Source organism: Sinohyriopsis cumingii, chromosome 13 (assembly GCF_028554795.1).
Source record: "Sinohyriopsis cumingii isolate HCF-2022 chromosome 13, ASM2855479v2, whole genome shotgun sequence".
Classification (NCBI taxonomy): Eukaryota; Metazoa; Mollusca; class Bivalvia; order Unionida; family Unionidae; genus Sinohyriopsis; species Sinohyriopsis cumingii.
Genome location: NC_142973.1, coordinates 47,390,127 through 47,404,756, shown reverse-complemented (window position 1 = coordinate 47,404,756; position 14,630 = coordinate 47,390,127). Strand labels below are relative to the sequence as shown.

General features: G+C 36.6%; 1 protein-coding gene across 5 annotated transcripts in view; it reads right to left on the bottom strand.

Moving 5' to 3' along the window:
• Positions 1 to 14,630, bottom strand: part of LOC149785447 (epidermal growth factor receptor kinase substrate 8-like protein 2) — a 171,577-nt gene that overhangs the window by 133,689 nt on the left and 23,258 nt on the right. For 3 of the 5 annotated variants that reach the window (XM_089979276.1, XM_089979275.1, XM_089979277.1), the window contains exons 3-4: positions 9,084 to 9,125; positions 8,442 to 8,522 (exon numbers count right to left, since the gene is read on the bottom strand). In XM_089979276.1, coding sequence (XP_089835402.1) covers positions 8,442 to 8,522; positions 9,084 to 9,125 — 123 coding nt within the window. The remainder of the gene's footprint in view (positions 1 to 8,441; positions 8,523 to 9,083; positions 9,126 to 14,630) is intronic. The other 2 variants (XM_089979279.1, XM_089979278.1) reach the window with 1 other exon arrangement.

The window sequence follows — 14,630 nt, the reverse complement described above, 5'->3', positions numbered from 1 at the left end:
TAAACTAAGTAACAGAGAAAGCAAAACCAACAAGATAAGTAAATTTCAACAAATAGTTTATTTCCCCCAAGAATAAAAAGGGAAAATTTAAAAGGAACTTACAATACTGTCAATTAAATTCCAAATAATCCTAAAATTTCTAACACAAGTCTAACGGTAAAGAGTGTTCCAAATGAATTCCAGTGGTGTTCCAAATTAATTCCAATCTTGAATGTGCTGATGTGCCAATAGTCCTACATGTTCCAATGAACCAAAAGTATTGATGTATCACAATATTATCCAGAACAACTTCAAACAAGTCCTAAATAATCCAAGAGTAGTGTTTTTGTCCAAAATATCCATAAGCACTCTGTAATTCCAATGAATAATTTCTGAATGAAAGATCCTCTTAAATTATTTCTGAATACAACAGTAAATGCTTATACAAACTAAAATTAAAGAAGGAATTAATAATCTTGTTAATTTCAAGTTTATATACATCCCTATGTTACCTATGTTGCAATAACGTTGGGGGGGGGGAATTCAATCATCTTAATAGAAAATTACTGTAAACTGTAAACAACTTTGTTTCTAGAGGCCTCTAAGGTCATAATCAAGGCTGAGTCTTAATTCAAACCCATGTAAGCAACCGATTTAAAACATACAAAGAAGACAAAATGCAATTATGCATCAAAACTCTCTCCTGAATCACAGACAACGGTAAAGCACACCAAATTAATGAAACATACGTAACGTGTTCAAATTAATTATGGTACGATCAAATGTGTGCATGTCTGAAATTGCAGGTCACATTTCAGAAATAACCAGTTTAAATGAAATGTTTCAAACTCGTATTCGCCTGTTCATAGTACACATCAAATTCTTATCTCAATTGTCAAAATTAATTCCTTTCATAGCTGAAGATCATCTTTAATAGACAGGTTTAGGCTTGGAAGCCTCTAGCTGCCTCTCAATATCTAGATTTTAATTTAAATGTTCAGGACAGATATGTATCAAAGTCTGGTGAAAACAATGATGACATACTTTCTGAATTAATCAAGCAGTTACACTTGTTCAGATTTATATCTATTGATGCCATCAATTCCTAAATGCTTGAATGCTTGGGCTGTCTTTACCACACAGGGACTTTCCTTTCTGTATTGTGATCCTAAAGGTTCATTTCTCACTTACATATAGCAATATATCTGAAACATTTCAAGTCACTCAAGTATGTATGGTAGATATCATATCCAGCAACAATGATATTCATCCCAGATTAAGGAAGTTTCTCCATAAGAAATCAGTGCAGTGATAACTGAAGACAAGGTTCAACATATACAAAGGTCAGTCTCAAGCAGACAATAAATGTGTATGTAATAAAACAAATCTGTAACACAGAACAATTAAAAAGTTATAATCATTCACTGGTATCTGATATACTGTGCATATTCTGATACACAAGTCAGGTCTTGATCTGCTACTGCATAATGTGCTGGCAGATCTGGATTAATGTTGTTTGATGTGATGTGATGTGATTTTGATTTTTAACGTAGCTTTAACAATTTTTCAGTCATATCACTACGATGTTTGCAATGTGGCAGTTTATAGTGATGTCTAGCACTGGGGCATCATGCCGCAGACATGTAACTTGATGTCCCACCCAGTCACATTATCCTGACACCAGGCCGACCAGTGCTAACACTAACCTCTTAATGCTGAATGCCAAGCGAGGCAGCTGTTAGTACCATTTTTTAAGTCTCTGGTATGACTCAGCCGGGGATCGAACCCACGACCTCCCGCATCCGAGTCGAACGCTCTAACCACTAGGCCACCGGAGCGGTAATGTTGTTTGATAAAGTGATTAATGTAATAAAATTTACAGACCCAGATCTGCTAGTACATTATGCGCTAGTATATCTGGATTAAAGTTTTCAATAAAATCTGACTAGCATGCAAGAATATGCTGTAAATTCTCACTTATAACAGGAGCCCAACTACAAACTGCAGAGACCCAGACCTGCTATCACATAAAGCTCCGGAAGATCTGCTCTGTGCAAATTGTTAGGAGCAATCAGTAGAACAAAACAGAATGGACCCTGATCTGCAAGCGCATTATGCTACAGCAAATAAGAATTGTTGTTTGCAGTCCAATTCAATTTAAAAGCAAGGACATACAGTACAATCTCAATTTCAAAGCCCTTTTCACAGCAGTCAACTGTTACAATCTAGTTATCTGATATTAAACATAACAATTATAATACTGGTCTCAGCTTGGCAGGAAATTAAAGGTACAAAGAAAATAAATCAAGCATAAGAAAACAAAAGGCAACAAAACAAAATTATGGAGAAACATTCATCTGTTGTATAGCACACCAAACACAAACAGGAAATTTTCCAGTGGGATCCATCGAAATTGAAGTAGCTGGTCACTGCTTAAAATCCTGCAACTTTTATAGAATAACAATCAGAAGGACCAGTAAATGTTCTGGAAGAATATGAAATTTTTAAGGCTGCTTCTCTTTCAGACCTGAGAGAAATAAGGGGAACAATGCCTGTAACTCTTGAAAAGTGACTTAAAAATAAAAAATAGGAACAGAATACTGCAAATTAAGAACAAAATTTGTTATGCAGTGCCCAGAGTCCAGGGAAGAAAATGGAGCTGAAAAACAAATCAGTGTAGCATGGAATGAAAACAAATGAACTGAAAGAGAAGGCAAATATGTATCTGCAACTATATGTTAATTGGCTGATTGGTGTCTAATAACATATCAGCACACGAAAGACTACTGCAGAGATAATGACAGTTAAATGTCAGGCGACATATTGCAGCTGCTGACCCAGGCTAGTATGGGCAGAAATGAAATCTGGTAACCAACTGATGAGGAGTTCAGCATGCTGCCCATGAAGACATTATGACTTCCATACATATACATAAGAATGCGCAAGACTGTAGGAAAATGAAGCATGCAATTTATGAAATACAAGAGCCATTAAAGCATTGTTTAGCATGGACTATTAAGTTAGTAAGATAGAAACAGGAAATCCACAAGAGGCACATCTAGCACAAATATATATCAACATCGCCCCAATTTGTGAAATACTCACCAAACATGCAGGTTACAAGAAATTATGGTTATACAATGCATGTCAAATGGACTTTTAAAAAAAAAAAAGAAAAGTGGCTTAACAATAAATAAGGTTTGTAGAAACATAAAACTCCTGAAAGGTATTACTTTTTTAAATACCAAATAGCAAAACATTATACTTCTGTACCATGAGCTATATGTATAGTAAATGGTTACAGGCCACTGCCCAGTTGACCTTAGATCCAAAATAAATAAAAACTAGAGCTGTGTTAATGGAGATGAATACCCCAACATATTATCTGGGAAACTGTCTTACACGAAAAATGAAACCTGATGGACAGGTGCAAAGTATGTGAGGCTGTAAGACTAAAAATTACATGTCCCTTTGTGCTAGTGCAAAAATGTTCTACAATTCAGCCCACCCACCCCTTTTCTCGCTTACATGCATAAAAAACATACAAATTCTGCTTAATGCACCTAAGGTCATCATGATGTGTTAATGGCTTGTTTAAACCAATGGCAGTGACTGCTACAGTATTTCAGGTCCTTCCAATTTTGGATTACCTAAACCTGTTTCTTATACTAGTTATGTAAATCTGGAAAACAAGGTTTCAACTGTAAATTCATAACCATCTATGAACCCACCGGACCACCCACCCACCACTTTTCACTTTTAAACAACCTAAATCTTTATTTGTAAGTTCTGATCCTTAACTGGCTTGTTAATTTACACTTCAGTCCACTCAATTTACTTCAATGATAAGACTCACTCAACTTTATGACCCTGAAATGATCGTGGAATGAAACACAAATGCCTTAAGTAGGCCCAGATCTGTTATGAAAAGCAAAATTTTGCAACAGACTGGTTGGTTTATGCATTGCTAAAAGTTGCCTGTTCCCTCTACTTGCCTATCAAAAACTCGTAACAAAGTAACAAAACAGTCCTCATACCACTTGTCACCATACACAATCTATTCAAACCAGCAGAGAAAAATATGAATGAATGGATAGATCCTACATTCCTCCTTCCTATGGACCATTATGCCTGAAATGCACAGATCCAAGAAACATTCCACTTTCCTAAAGTCCATCAAGTGTGAACTTCAACAAGCACCTGCCTAATTCTTCACCTGGTTTACAACACAGCACACATCATGGGTTAAAGCAAAATATTACTAAGGTATTAATGACCAAAATAATTACTTACCTCTTTTGATGCTGATTCTTAATAAAACTCATTGCATTTGATTAGGCAAACATAATTTAGGGTACAACTTTCCAAGCAGGTGTTTTGGCTGGTGAAAGCTCAAGTCTGGAGTATTTTTGACATACCATGTATAGGTATGTAGAATGAATGCAACATCAGTGTCAAGTTACAGTTGGGGAAACTTTACACCCCAAGGTAAGGTATTCTGACACAAAATGCTATTTCAGTTCTGCCTGCTCAAAAGGTTTTAGATACATTATGTGTCTGTAACAAACAACAGCTATTGCAAGGTGTGTTAAAGTTTGCCTGCCTAGTGTTCACTCTTAATCAGTCACTTGTGTGAGCTGTTTCATATTTAGGAAAAAACAAACAGGTAAGTATTACATCATCAAAATTAGTTTTTCACCCCAACCACAAGAAACTACATTTTAATATCAGTTAATACCATACCTATTTCTATGGTCCCTCAACTGGTGCATAAAAAAGAAATGCAGGGAATACATACCTTTATTGAAGGGAAGGAGGCTAATACTTAATGGACTCTGCCTTGGCCACTTTCTGAGTGACAAAAGGGACCAGCAAGAAGATGGCAGGCTAACAAGCAAATACAAAAGGAGGATAAAGTTATTTCAGAGTGCCAATATGCAACTTTCATCACGTCATTTAAAAGATGAATGAGATAGGCCCATGAGAATGGCTTGAACCTCATGGGCTTTAGTTTTATGAAAGACAGGTACCTACAAGTAAGGAACTGGTAAGCTCTCATGATAGTTAATGCAATCTGCCTAGAAAAGGTGGAAGCTGAAGTTCCAGTTGAGCCTTTAACTCATTCAGCCCCAATTCCGCCTGTAGGCATGATGAGGTTGTATCCTACTTTCGAGCTCTGCAGCATCAAGGACATTTAAGATACACCAAAATGGGTGGTATTACAAAAAAGCAGACAGATATAGCTCTACAATGATAACAAATAATCTGGATGTTCTAGTTGCACTACAAAATATAGAAGGAAAAACCTAATTTTTTGGACCCATTTTTTCTTCTTCTCACACTGTTTTGCAGATGGCAAGGAGAGAGAAGGACAATTATGAGGCCAAGATTCTGGAAGGAAACTTTGCCTCATTGGGGTTTTATTAGGAATCACAAGACATAAGAAAGATTCTATTTAGGCATTAGAGACAGACAGACACTGGCCTTTGCAGCTCGAGACAGCTGACAATGTCTGCCATGTGGGAATCTGTCCTGATGGCAGGGCCTTTAAAAATATTGGAGTGTTGGAAAGGGCTGCTTCAGATAGTCCTTAATATACAGCATTATTTTTCTTCGAAAATAAAAAACAAACCAACCCACCCCACTCACAAAGGGACAGCTATGATTTACATGTTTTCTACAACATCACTCACAAAAGATTCTCCATTTGGCTTCATAACCCTTAGGTGATGATCATCTACTGGACTGAATGATAAACTTGGCAACTCTGAATGAAAACTTTTGTCGACCAAATCATTTGATATTAGCCATATGTGAAAGTGGAGAGTCTATGGGCTGTTGTGAAATAGAGAGTCCCTGTCCTGTGATAGGAGGTCCCTCCTGTAGAAGGGTTTTGGGATGGTCTACCAGTAGTCCAAGTTGCCTCTGACCCTTTGTCACCCCATTTTTGATATTTGGATATTTATGTTGGGGTGTAGGGTTAGAGTCAATTCCCTATTGAAAAGTTGGAATTCACCAATACCACTTGGGCGTTGGCATGGGGTAACTGCTTACTAACCGGCCCAGCAAACTTTAATGACCTGCATGAAATCAATAAGAATGATTTATTTTCTCAAAAATCTTAAGCATAGCATTCCTCATGTCTTCAATCCGCTGACAGACGAGATGAAAGTACGTCGTTGCTGAAAACTGACCTGGATCTGGCCATTTGCATCCCCAGTCAAGTGACTACACAAATTTTGCAACCAACATGTCAATGACATCAGAGGTCATATAGTTACATGATGTTGACAATAAAGTTTACCAGCAGATCAAGATGATTGTTGAACCATGATAGTTGAAGCCACAGCAGAGCAATCAAAATGAGCTAAGCAGTAGAGTGCCTGACTCTGTGTAGCTCTGGTGGGATCATCCTGAAAGGTGCAAAGGCATAAACAAATGGATGATCACAGATCAGACTGAAAGCATCTGCATACCCCCCAGACCCGTCTGTCTGGGACTGGAGAAACATAAAAAGGGATATTGCTGTTTAGCTTCACGTCCACCAGAGGAGTCCATCAAAGTCAGAACAGGAAATCTGCTTAGAACAGAAGTGACCATTCTATGTGAACTGTTTTCCTTTTCGTTGACAGACAGTCTGCCAAACTATTCTTTTTGCCAGGAATGTGAAAAATTCTGATGGTAAATCATTTTGACGTAGCCTGGTGAAGAGGGTTCCAAACCTCCACAGAGTGAGAAGGAGCCAGTGTGCCTGCCACCACTGACATGTTGGTGGGCACATGGAGAGCTAAGAACACTGCCCTCATTTCCAAACTGTTGATATGGAAGGTAGATTCTTCCTGGGACCCACAACCCTGAAGAATCAGTCTATCTGGCTCTAGATAAGTATCCCACCCTGAATCTGACATCTGCAAACAGGAAGTGGGGTCTGGAGTATGTATGGGGACTCAGGCTACGAAATGGGGACTAGTCAATCAAATCAGATGATGGTGGAAATCCCAACTCTGAGAAATCTAAGCATTCAAGGAGTCTCTGTGCAGTTTCCACACTGCCAAAAGGAGAAACTCGAGAGGCTGCAAATGCAGTCTAACTAGGGGAACCAGGTCCACTGTGAAATTGCATGTCCCCAACAAAGAGTGAAAACGATTTGCTGACAGCATGGTCTTTACTCTTGGCACCTCTAACAGTGACGGGAATTTGTCTACTCTGTCTCTAGGGACACAGAATAATCCTCTGTTCATAAGGAAATTCATCCTTACATAGGCAAAATCTTAAGATCACAAGAGTTCTATTTTCTCTAGGCTTGACATGAAGCCCAGCCTGGACACTATGGCCCAACAACCTGAGGGACTCTAGATGGACATTGTAGATCAACCAATCTTCAAAGTATTGGAGGACTGGGATACCTAGTTATATTAAGTGTCAGCAACTACTCCCATGACCCTGGTATAAATTCTGGGCATGGAGGCTAGGTCAAATGACAGAGCTCGTAATTGAAGACCTACCCATCCAAGCAAAACCGGAGGTACTTCCTATTTGAGGAAAGATAAGTAAACCAATGTTCTAAAAGGACCCAGATCTTGTCAGACCATTTATTAATTTATTCCTTTTAAAAATGGAAACAATCCCAACTAGACTTAAACATAAACTTTTAACTATTAAAATATGCAAATAAACAGTAGGCACAATTGCTGATACAACTTGTAACACTCGAGGTCAGCCATCAGAAACTATACATGAAAGTAAAACAGGTGTTAAAAACTGAGCAAGAATAATAATGGAAAAAAGCAGTGAGCAACCTGCTTTACGGAGTATAAAAAATAACTAAATTCACAGTATTTGAATGTGAATTATAATAATTTATAATAAATAATAATGTAAATCAGCAAATCTGAAGACTATAATGCTGGGATAAGGAAAATTAATAAAATACCTACTCTGCCAAGAACAAAACAAAAAGGAAATAGAGAGTACATTCATATTTCTTCTGCATCTAATCACAAACACCCTTGATGGTAAAAATAAGAAAAGGCAAAGTGAATACAATGTGCACATATTTACAAATGCGATAAAACCTCTATGAAGAATATACATCTGATATAGAAAATTTTTTATAATTTTTGACCCAGAAAAGTACATGTAGTAGCTATGCAATAGAAACATATGGTATGACTGATATTAAAAATAACCAATTTCTACCTGGCTGTTCCCCTGAAAAGATAGATAGCTGCCGCCCTGAAGAAGCTGTCCGAAACATAAAAGTGTTCTTATGTGCCTATTGAAAATTCTGTGCATCATTGTATCTAATGCAAACACACCCTCTAAAAGGCAAAAGATAGAAAGTGAACTTGAAAGATGGAGACTCAATGCACCACTGTTTTCAAAGGGAAGGGGAATCTCAAATTCTACCTGCACCCATCACCTCTATTATTCAACAACAACCACAGAAAACTGCCTCTCACCTTGCCGAAGGAGGGTCTGTGTAAACTGACCCATGGACAACAGATCGACGTCCTGGGCTGTGAAGCATGCCAAGGTCTAGGCTATAAATTTGGAAAAATGTGACATACATAATTCCATATTAAACAGAACTGGTACTATTAAAGGGAATAAAAGATGTTCATAATAAAAATATATGCAATAAATAAAATAGCATTTTTATTCCATTGAATTTAGCCCATTTTGTCTGCAAACTGTGACCACGATATTGCTCCTTAATGAGCATCAATATGATGTGCACTCTAAAAGGAAAAGGAAAACTCAAGGTCACTGAAGCAAGTAACAAAGTTTATGGTCCAAGGAGTTCCAACTATACCAGGCTGATAATGTCTATCATTGATTTTTCCTTTTAAGCTGTAAAACAATTTTGCTTTCCATCCTAAAAAGTCAATGAGTGGAAACAAAATTGGTGATGTACGGGACAGATTGACAATTGGGTAACATGACGTGCTCCTCCCTAGAATGTGATGGAGATGACAATTTTATGATTTTTTCAAATGCTGTTAAGCAAAGCAAAACTGACTAGTAAGGGAGACGAAGTAAAAGTGACTAGTATATGAGACAAAGTAAAGATGACTAGTATATGAGACAGACTGGTATCTTACCTTACATCCTCTCTCCCCCTGCTATATGGATCATACATGTAACTGAAAGAAGAAAATTAAAAACATAATATACATGGCTCTTTACAGATTCTTCAAGCACTTGCCCCAGGGACAAGCTGGAACAGTTACTTGGACCTGTCATCATCATACATGCAGTACAATCCTTGCTACAGTATTTACACTCAAGACTATTTCAAGAACATGCATACCTTATGAAAATTTCATACTAAAATGGGCCAAATTCATAAAAACTGTTTGGAATGAAGACTTCAGATTTAAAACATTTCTAATAGGTGACCCCTAAGATAAACAGATAGTAAGAGACATTGTTTGAAACAAGAAAAACTGTTGTTTCGTACCTACATTGTAGTCCATGGTTTCTGAATGGTATTCATGTTTACAATACTTTTTTAGTAAAATAGGCACTGTTTTAATGTAAAGTAATTTTCAATTTCAACAAACTATTACATATCTTTATAAACTAAACCTGAGAAGTTAAAAGAAAGAGAATGTCAAACAAATTTTCATTTTTCATCTGATAGTGTTCTGCTCACTCAAGGTCACCAGTGTTTTCAAGAGTTTTTTTTATTGAAGACACCAGCAGATAATTCTTGTAAATATATAATTTACTTTTCCCATGAAAAAAATGTCCCTAACAAACATCTAAAAGAAACATTCCAAGTATCTCCAGTTTCCACTAGAGGTGCACATTATTACGGATGTATTTCTTTACCGCTGTTTTTTTCCAGTGGTACATACAATGGTACTTTTTCAAACCAAGTACCGGTACATCTGTAGTTTCCATCAGTAAGAAATTTATGGAAATTCCCGAGTAATCTTAATAAAACTTTAATGATACTGTGTGTTTTCATTATTCATGATATTAAATAATTTTTAAAATTATCTTGTTTAACAAAAGGGTTGTATCTATCACAAATAAATGAGAAGTATTACAAACATATTTATATTTATTATCCTTTAACATTTAACCAGTATCCACAGTAAAAAGCTCCAATTGGAAGCGTTTCAGTTATCATGACTATGAAATACAAACTTGTTGCAGTCATTTTCTGATATTGTATGCTGCACAGAGACAATTCCTAATATTTTATAAGGATACAGTGCTATCAATGCATCCGTATCTGCTACTAGCATGGTTCTCCTTTTCCTTGATGCTTCAAATAGTTGGCAACACCCACTGTTTGACAGTTTTAGGATATCAGTTTTCAACATGGACACTGTTTCAAAATGGATAAAATCCAGACTACAAGCTGCTGGCATCAATAATGTTTTACAATACATAACACAGTACAATAAGGGCATTACTAGTGCTACTTTTTCAGACAAGATACCTCTTGCTACAAATTTAAAAACAGCTGGTTGAAGCAAAGACTATCTTCTTAAAATATATCCGAAACTTGTCACATCTGATGTGACATTCAGTGGAAAACTGTTTGAATCAGCTCCAACCGACTATTATTAAATTCAGTACATGTATTTATCATGTTCAACTTAATTTATACAACAAATTCTTATGATTTACAGTGCAGTGACTGGGCATTTTACCCTGCTTCTATCACAGAAAACACTCTAGACATCTCATGGTGTTCCTAAGGTTATGAAAGGTGCAATGAAATTGGAAAATTAAATGATACAAAGTTTAATTTGACATGTTCATTCAACCTTAGTACCCTTAGAGATTACAAACCCACCCACCCTCCCTGTCACTCATCTTGTATCCTGTGACCTCTCGAAAGACTAATCAGTCTCATGACCTATGTGTCATCTTGTGTCATACCTAAGGGTACTACAGGTTCAATGAAATTATCAAACTTAGACTGCTTTGGTGGCCTAGTGGTAAGTGTCCACCCTGGATATGGAAGGTCATGGGTTCAATAACCCTGGCTGAGTCATACCAATGACTATTAAAAATGGTACTAACAGCTACCTCGCTAGGCACTCAGCATTAAAATATTAGTGTTAGGACTAGTCAGGCTGATGTCAGGATAATGTGACTGCATGGGACATGATGCCACAGGTCACGGGTTCAAACCCCAGGCCAAGTCATACCAAAGACTTATAAAAATGGTACCAGCAGCTGCCTTGCTTGGCACTCAGCGTAAAAGGATAGTGTTAGGACTGGTCAGCCTGGTGTCTGGATAATGTGACTGGATGGGACATCATGCTACGTTTTTGTGATATGATGCCCCAGTGCTAGGCATCACTATAATAAACTGTCAGACTGCAGACATCATAACAACAGGAACGAGAAATTATTAAAGCTACATTAAAAAAACACACACACATCATACTTAAATTTGGCAAGTATCATTTCCGATTTTTTTTCTTTCTCAATCTGACCTATGATTCTATACCAAGGACCCTAGAGATGGAGGTCAAAGACGACAACCATCTTGCAAATGGTTTTCCATCCACCAGTTTAGGAGATGCAGTAATGGACAGATAGGTGGATTATGTAGACTCTAACTTGCAATTAAAATCTATAACTAAGATTTCCTATTGTATCTTACTATACATATACCAGATTACTCTAAGAAGCAAAGTAGGTTAATACAATATCCCTGAGCCAGTCACTTATTCCATAAAAGATCAAATGAATACTGAAATAAATATACATAAATCAGAAGCTGTGTTATGCAGATTAATGCCTTTACCTAAGATAACCAAGACGTTCAACAGAAACAACTACCTTGATTAAATATACCACCATTAAGCTGTAACTGTCTATAAGAATACCATATATACTCACTTAAAAGTTCAGTATAACTGAAGAGCACAAAGATCCTGATCTGCCAGAGGATAATGTGACTGCATATCAGGGTCTATCTTGTTTATTCTACTCATTACCCCTAACAAACTGCACAGACCCAAATCTTCCGGCACAGTAAGCCTAATGAAATCAATTATAACATACAATGGTCACTGAATGGACACATCAGTTGGCAAAAGCAATTATAAATGGATGTTACAATTAGAATGGTTTCATTTCTGTTGTCAATGTCCCCTGGAATATTTTTTTGTGTGTGTATGAAATAGCTTTCTGAAAAGCAGTTACTGTGATGTGATTATTCTCCTGTTTCTAAGAATTTACATATCACAAAAGATATGAAAGATAACAATATGATTAAGCATTTTCCCTGAGGGGACCAGTATAATAAATTTGTCAAAAGGTGAGGTGTGACTACTTATCAAAGGTATAGTTAGTAAATGCAAAGGCAGATGGTAAGAAAAAATGTGAGCCATGTACATTCCAAGAGTGTGTGTGTGTGTGCATTTCTTTGTGTCTTTGTGTGTGTGTCTGTGTCTGAGATACTATGTATAGTGCTGAAATGATGTTTTAGAACATGTAAGCAAATCTTAAATTTTCAACCCAAAGAATATCAGTCTTTTCTGAGTAAAATATTTTTTTTCACAGTTTGATGATATTATACAAGGTTTTCAATGATCTACTATATTATACAAGGTTTTCAATGATTTGACTACTTTACACTACAGAAGTTTAAAACTGGATAACATAGAAGGTTTCCATCTCCATGGTGATTATGATCAATCAGTTTGCTTCTCTGAGACCAGTACTGCTGATTTAAATTGGTAGTACAATAATAACGCTACTAAACATGACAAGATCCCACTGCTTTTTGGGTGCAAACTGGCATATATATGTTGGATGGAGAGCTGTTTGTGTTACTTGGAGTAAGTCCTATTGGGAGTAGATGGTCCCATCAGGAGACAGGATACCATATTAAAATTTTACAACTACACTACATTTAATTCAAGTCCTGGTTGTCATCAAGCAGGAATTTACATATTTACATAAAAACAGACATAACCACTGTGAAAGCCCATGTTAATAAAATGGGTGGTACGACTTCCTTTGTCATTGATAATAATGCAAAACAAATGTGGGAATGATTTTTACAGAGAAATATCTATATTACCACCTTTCGTTGTCAGGGATATATTATTTGACAGCAGATCGTTGCGTACATGTTTTTCTGATCCTGCAGAGTGTATTTCAAAATGATAATTTTGCAACCACTTATCATACAATGGGTACCACCTAATATTGATCTCTTTGACTCGAGATTGAATGCTCAGCTAGATATGTTTATTGGGTACCAGATCCAGGGGCTTGTCATACAAATGCTTTTTCAATGTCCTTATCAAATCATGTTCCATATATCATTCCACCATTTAAGATTATTGCGAAGGTGTTAAATAAGGTTATTGAAGATAAGGTAGATAAAGTGCTGATAGTGGTCCCCCACTGGATCAGTAAAAGATAGTTCCCTGTACTACTACAGTGTTTGATTTCTTTTCTTGTAAGGCTGCCCAGACACATGGGTATTTTAAAGTTTCCTCACAATCGGGAAACGTACGCCATGAGGAGACATTAAAACACTCTGGAGTGTAAATGTCCAAAAATGCTTCCTAGAGCACTGACTTTATTAGTCCTATAAACTGAAAATTGTTATATTTGCCTGGATCAACTTGTCTTCATATTTACAGATCCAATACAAACTTAAAAATAAGAGTTCCGTTTTGTTATTGAGACCAGGCAGCTTGATTAACCACAACTGTGTCCAGTGTGCATTAATTACAAAGGATTTTTAAGGATAATAAGCAAGAGTGAACAGGCCTTTATTTCCATTTGTACTTTCAAAGCCATCACTACCAGCCCAACAGCCAGATGACTGAAAGAAGTGTTTTTTGTCTGGAAATAACACTGACATGTTCAACTGTCTTTTTTTTTTGTTCTGCATCATCTTCTGCAGCATACAGGAGAGAGTGTACACTTATGGAAATTTTAAAAACATGCAGACTGGCATTCTGTTATTTTTAAATTGTGGTTTTGAACCAGTCCTCAAGTGGTACACACATAAACTTCAATGACATTGTTCTTATGATATGATACTTACTGAACTCATTTTCTTTTTTAATGTCGTATTTTGCCACAAGACTTTAGTTATATGCTCCTGCCTCAAGTTTTGGTTTATGTCCGCCCTCTTTGAAGATGCTACTTGTACATGAGAGGCTCAAGGATTGATGAAAATATAATGCATCCTTCATCCAGGCACTTGCTGTGATGGATGTGGGACATTATTAGAATTAGGCTGGAGGCCAATCTTGTACAAATACCCACCCAAGGCTGTTCAGAGCTATAAAGTATAGTATGTTTATCTACCCCTCCCTCCCCCCATTCCTTTATTTTTAGCTCTACCTTTCATGATTGTTCAGCCGTTTTCAGGTCAACATAAATGCATTAAATTTATGACCAGATTGACATGGTGCAGATGTAATACAGTTTGGGTCACATGACCCATTTATTTTTAAAATTAAAAAAGCAGCAGTTAAGACAAATGCATTGAAATAACATTATATTTACACATGCATGGCCTCCGGCTTAATTCCAATAATTCAGCAACTGTTTTGATGAGGGATCCATGATTTAGAATACTCTTCCAAAAGAAATTAAAGAATCTTCTAGTATATCAGCTTTTCACCATAGGTATATTAAAATAGATG